Consider the following 5,143-nt stretch of genomic DNA (forward strand, 5'->3'; position numbering starts at 1 on the left):
TAAAAAAAAACATAGATCATAATAAAGAGCCTTTAATGCCTACATAGTCTAATCAGTGTTCAAGCGCACTCCCAAAGCTTTCCACAGTGCACCGGCAGAAGTAATGATTATAAAAGCATCAGGGGAAAACGGCAAGGAGACTGCTTCAACATTGTAATTATTGATAAACTAGTGTTTTCTGTAATTTCAGCTGCAGTGAAGTCGTTGATACGGACTCGTCATCTCCGCAATAGTGGACGCACCTATTTGCACGTTTCATACAGATTACAGATAGACTTGCTTGACTTCGCCACTTTCTGTGAAATTATATTTTTTTTCCTGCGACTAATAAAACTTTGGTCGACTAAGCCTCTTCTCGTTGACTAATGGTTATTTGACTATTGGAGTGAATACTGATACTTTTTTGTCTATACATTTAAATATCTTGAGCATTTCGTTCACTTTTTTTTAAGATTTTAGACCTGGTTAATTTCTGACCCTGGTCCATGTTATAAAATGTTTTTAACTAATGATTAAACAATTGCTCAAATGATAGAAGCAACATTGAACTTGAAACTGTTATGACATATGTTGGATGTTTTTGATCAAGAACAGCCAGAAGGATTTGCAGTTCAGAAGATCAACATGCATCAGAGAATACTTGCGAAAGGCCATCAAAATCACATCTTCAACCCAAATCGGATTTATCCTAATCCAAAAAACACATTTCAGCAAAATACTGGAAGTGACGAAATTCATCGTCATAAGTTGTCATCCTCTCAGCTCATTCACTTTCTGAAAATGACTCGAAACTCAAAACCAGTGTCTGAACTGGCTTCATCAGCTAACGAAGTCAAATATAGGACCAACATAACTCAGGCATCGAGGCTAAAGCAGCAACAAAATATTAACGCAATGGCATCTGTGGATCAGAGAGTCATGGTTATCACCAGTGCCAAGAAGGATGTGGAGAATGAGGTCTTTTCTGAGGGGAAATTTTCTGAACCCATATTTGCAGAGAAAAGCAACAGAGTTGATTGTGTGGCCTACCACTGGATTATTACCACAAACAGTGAATTGTGGGACACTGGGGATATTTTCTCAGAGACAAATCACTCGAAGGCTGAGCCATTCCCAAATGAAATGGTTGATTTTCTTTTCCAAGATGACTGGAAAATTGCCAACCTCTACAGCCAAAGCAACTGTTCCTCAAAAGAAGAGTCATGTCCTCTGGATGGCTGTAAAGGCTCCGGCACACTGACTGATGAACCTGAAGATGATGTACATATCCAAATCCCAGAGTTTCAGAGTCGCAAATTTGAGGAGATGCCAGTTGTTATCACCCACGTTGTTCACCCAAACAAGTTCTTCATCCAACACAAGGACACAAATCTTTGTGAACTGTCTGAAATCATGCTGTAAGTATCTTTGTTTTATTACTACTGTGTCTGTACAGTTCAGGTACTAGTATCTCTTTTTCTGTTTTCTTTATTATTATTATTATTAAGAAGTAGGAATAGCAGTAGATCTTTTGCAGAGATGAAAAGCGTCCCAGATATTGGAGCTTATGTCATGGCGTGGTTTCCCAAGCAGGAGATATGGTGCCGTGGCCAGGTCATCAAAATTTGTCAGTTAAGTGGAGGTAAGACAAAGCCATTTTAAATGAGCAGTTCACCTAAAAATTTATATTTTCATTATCTTGTTCATAATTTATTTCATATGTAAAATGCAGTGTTTTTTCCTGCTGCCTTTGACAATCTGATTTTTCATGTTTAATTTCTAACTTTAGCAGTAACTCTATCAGGGTTTCCGCGGGGTCTTAAAAAGTCTAAAATTCTGAACTTTAAATTTAAGGCCTTAAAAAGTCTTAAAAACGGCCAGATTTTCATCAGAGGTCTTAAATTTCATTTAGTCAGGTCTTAAATTTTTTTTTACCCATTTCCAGAAACGCTACCTGCTGAAAGTTATTACAAAGTAGCAAAAAAGTAGCGAGTCATAGTTCTTTCTGGGCTATATTGGTGTTGGTATACGCGGTGATAAAACTACAAATCCCGTGATAAATGTAAAGGGGCGGTCACACTGCATTTTTCGTTCCATTGACTTCCATTCAAACGCACGCGAATGCGTCAGACCGGAAACGCAAGCTCGTGCGAAAAATTTCGCATTTCGCTGCGTTCCAAAGTTCAAGTTTGGTGAACTCTGACCTGCGAATTCGCATCACGTGAAGACGTGCGACCAGTAGAAGATCGATTCGTCACGGCATGACCTCTTGGCTGAATTAAAAGAATTATATTTTTGCAGTAAAGTCGAGTAGGTTCTATATTTTTACATTTTAAATGTATTACCTTAAGTTATGTGTTGAATTCATGTTTATAAAAAAGACGCTGTAAAGACGTGGGAAAGTGTACTTTCAACGAGACATGGCTAGATCACAGCGATTTCTGCTGTTGGTTACAAGCGGTACCCAGCTCCAGGTACGAGGCACACTGCAAACTTTGCAAAAAAAAAAAAAAATCAGTTAGAGAGTCTGGGTGTGAAGCGGTGTAAAGGCGCTGGAGTCACACGCCAGAGCGGAGAAACACAAGCTAGCCGCAAAATCCCTTCAGCGGACTCGGCCAATTAGCCTCACCACTGCCGTCGTCCTCCTCAATGCCTGGTCCCTCCGGTCTCCAGCGCAATATCATCACAGCTCCGTCGAACAACCTTCGGGGTACTTTTGGAGCGACTGACACATCGAAAGCCGAGGTGCTTTGGATACTACACACGGTGACTAAACAAACACCACTCATTTAATAGCAACAGTGAGATTAGCGATCTCTTCCAAGTGATGTTCCCCGATTCAGTAATCGCGAAGCCGTTCTCTTGCGGGCCCAACAAGATCGCTTATGGCGAGATTTGGATTGGGGGAGTTTATAAAGAGGGAATTGATTCGTACTCTTACCGGGCCGTATGTCGTAACGTTCAATGAAAGCCAAAATCAAGCCAACAGGACCATTCTTCTGGAACAATGAAATAGTTTAGTCGAGGTACCTGGGCTCACAGTTCATGGGACAGTGCGGGACACACGCACACACACACACACACACACACACACACACACACACATATATCAGATAATCCATGTTAGATAGATACTCTAATTATCCCGAGGTAAGTATCTATCTATCTAAAATAGATTATCTGGTGTGTGTGTGTGTGTGTGTGTGTGTGTGTGTGTGTGTGTGTGTGTGTGCTACATTGGTTGTTACATGGGTTGGAGTAGCCTCTTTATTAGGCTATTAATATGCTGTTTTGTAATGTAAATAAATAATGAGATGAAATCTATTCTATTTGAGGGCAAGTTTGTTTTAGCCTATTTTCATTTTGGGCCTAAGGTTTTGGGCATTTGGAAGGTTACTAATGTGATTGCTTTATCTGTAAATTAAATAAATGCTTTTTCAATGAATAAAATGATTTTTTCAGAATGTCTTTGATTTGAATATTTTTTGGTAATGCGTCGTGTAGGTCTTAAATTTCAGTCTTTATGATCTTAAAATGTCTTAAAAAGGTCTTAAATTTGACTTACTGAAACCTGCATAAACCCTGTCTATACACCACATTTTTTGTCATTGATGAAAAAATTTAATGTTTACATGTGCATCAATAATGTGATTATTTTCAATATTCAGAGTAAATTTATTTTTTACAGCTGTTCAACACATACCCCAATAAACATCTTTTTGCATCAAATGCAAAATAAATTTCTATTGACTTTTTGGATTTAAGTATACTGCATTATATTCATGTCGCACAACGTTGTCAACATGAAGTCAGTTTCTTCAGCAGCCCAAAAATGTAATGCATAGATTTGTAAACATAGCGGTATAGAAGGCATCAATCATGTTCTTCACAAGCACGTGCACTTCAGTCAGAGTGGAATAGATGCCATTAATGTTTTTACATGCCTGTTTATGGTGATTTAAAATTGGCATACACCACATTTTACTATGATTGTGGTTACTATGATTATGAGCTTAATCGCACCAATGTAATCAAAGTATTGTGTTTATATGAAATCAAATTTAATTGCAATATTGGCTAAGTCTCATTATAATCACAATGAGTGTGCAGGTAAACGTAGTCATTGATGATAATTTCTGCACAGACATTAAGGTGCAAGTCAGGAGGATTGACTATGGAGATGACATTTGCGTGTCTCTTGGGGATATTAAGGAAATGAGTGGAGAAATTGCATCCAGACCTTTGCAAGCTCTGCAGGTCTCACTGGCAAATGTAGGTGATGGTATTAATATTACTGTAGTTTCAGTTTTGTATTTCCATATTCCATTTTTTTTTTTTTTAAGCATTTTTTAAGTCATTTTAACTTGTATGTTATAGGTAAGGCCAGTAAATGGAGAAACCTGGTCTTTTGAAGCGATCAGCTGGTTCAAAAGTAAAGTGCTGAGCAAAACTCTTTATGCCAGGATTTACCCAGAAGAAGAAGTTGAACTCTTCATGGAAAAGGGAAAGATTGGTGCCATGAGGTAAGTCGACCCTATTCTCATTGTAATTATTTTGACAAGACTTACAGTTGACTCTGACTAATCCCATCTAAAAGATCTATTCCTACTTGAGCAAACTACTGTTATCAAACAATTTTTTTTTCCTTGTCTGATGTAAATCTAAAGTTGTGTGTGTGTGTGTGTTTGGTTGGTTGGATTCTTTTAAACTTGAGTTTTACAAAATGTTAATAAAACGCTGTTGCAAAAACTTTTTTTTTTTTTTTTAATCTCACATTTCCAAGTCTTTAAATAAATCATGAATTGCATGCCGTTAAAGAGTTAACTGAAATGTATTTGCCTGGCTTCTAATTCCCAGTCTCAGCAGTTTTTGATCAATAGTAATTTCTAATGTTTGTCCTTTGTGTTTGATTCCTTTAGGAGAGGTGATTCCCTCTCTGTGAGACTTGCTCAGAACAGATTTGCCATACACAGAAGTAACAAGCACAAGGGGCTGAAGAGAAGTGGGTGTCATATAACAGGAAGATAATAACACAATGGACATAACTTCTTTATAGTAACGTTTCTGATGTTATTTCTCAGGTGATATCCAAAAACAGACACGACAACAGTCCTCAGAGTGGGAGAAGTATTTGATTTCCTGTTACCGTCAAAACAGGAAATGA

The 5,143-nt window shown here is 37.8% G+C and overlaps 1 protein-coding gene across 1 annotated transcript; it reads left to right on the forward strand.

Moving 5' to 3' along the window:
• Positions 1 to 894: 894 nt before the first annotated feature.
• LOC137031825 (tudor domain-containing protein 1-like) lies at positions 895 to 5,143 on the forward strand. The gene is made up of 6 exons (XM_067403158.1): positions 895 to 1,397; positions 1,488 to 1,621; positions 4,124 to 4,251; positions 4,357 to 4,502; positions 4,899 to 4,981; positions 5,061 to 5,143. The coding sequence occupies exons 1-6, from the start codon at positions 895 to 897 to the stop codon at positions 5,141 to 5,143; spliced, it is 1,077 nt and encodes a 358-aa protein (XP_067259259.1).

This window comes from Chanodichthys erythropterus, chromosome 1 (assembly GCF_024489055.1).
Source record: "Chanodichthys erythropterus isolate Z2021 chromosome 1, ASM2448905v1, whole genome shotgun sequence".
Lineage (NCBI taxonomy): Eukaryota > Metazoa > Chordata > Actinopteri > Cypriniformes > Xenocyprididae > Chanodichthys > Chanodichthys erythropterus.

Excerpts from the sequence above, each read along its gene's own strand:
- LOC137031825 (XM_067403158.1), top strand. The coding sequence starts at position 895 with ATGGCATCTGTGGATCAGAGAGTCATGGTTATCACCAGTGCCAAGAAG. Across the intron at positions 4,252-4,356 it reads TGCAGGTCTCACTGGCAAAT|GTAAGGCCAGTAAATGGAGA; the intron begins GTAGGTGATGGT and ends TGTATGTTATAG. Across the intron at positions 4,982-5,060 it reads GCACAAGGGGCTGAAGAGAA|GTGATATCCAAAAACAGACA; the intron begins GTGGGTGTCATA and ends GTTATTTCTCAG.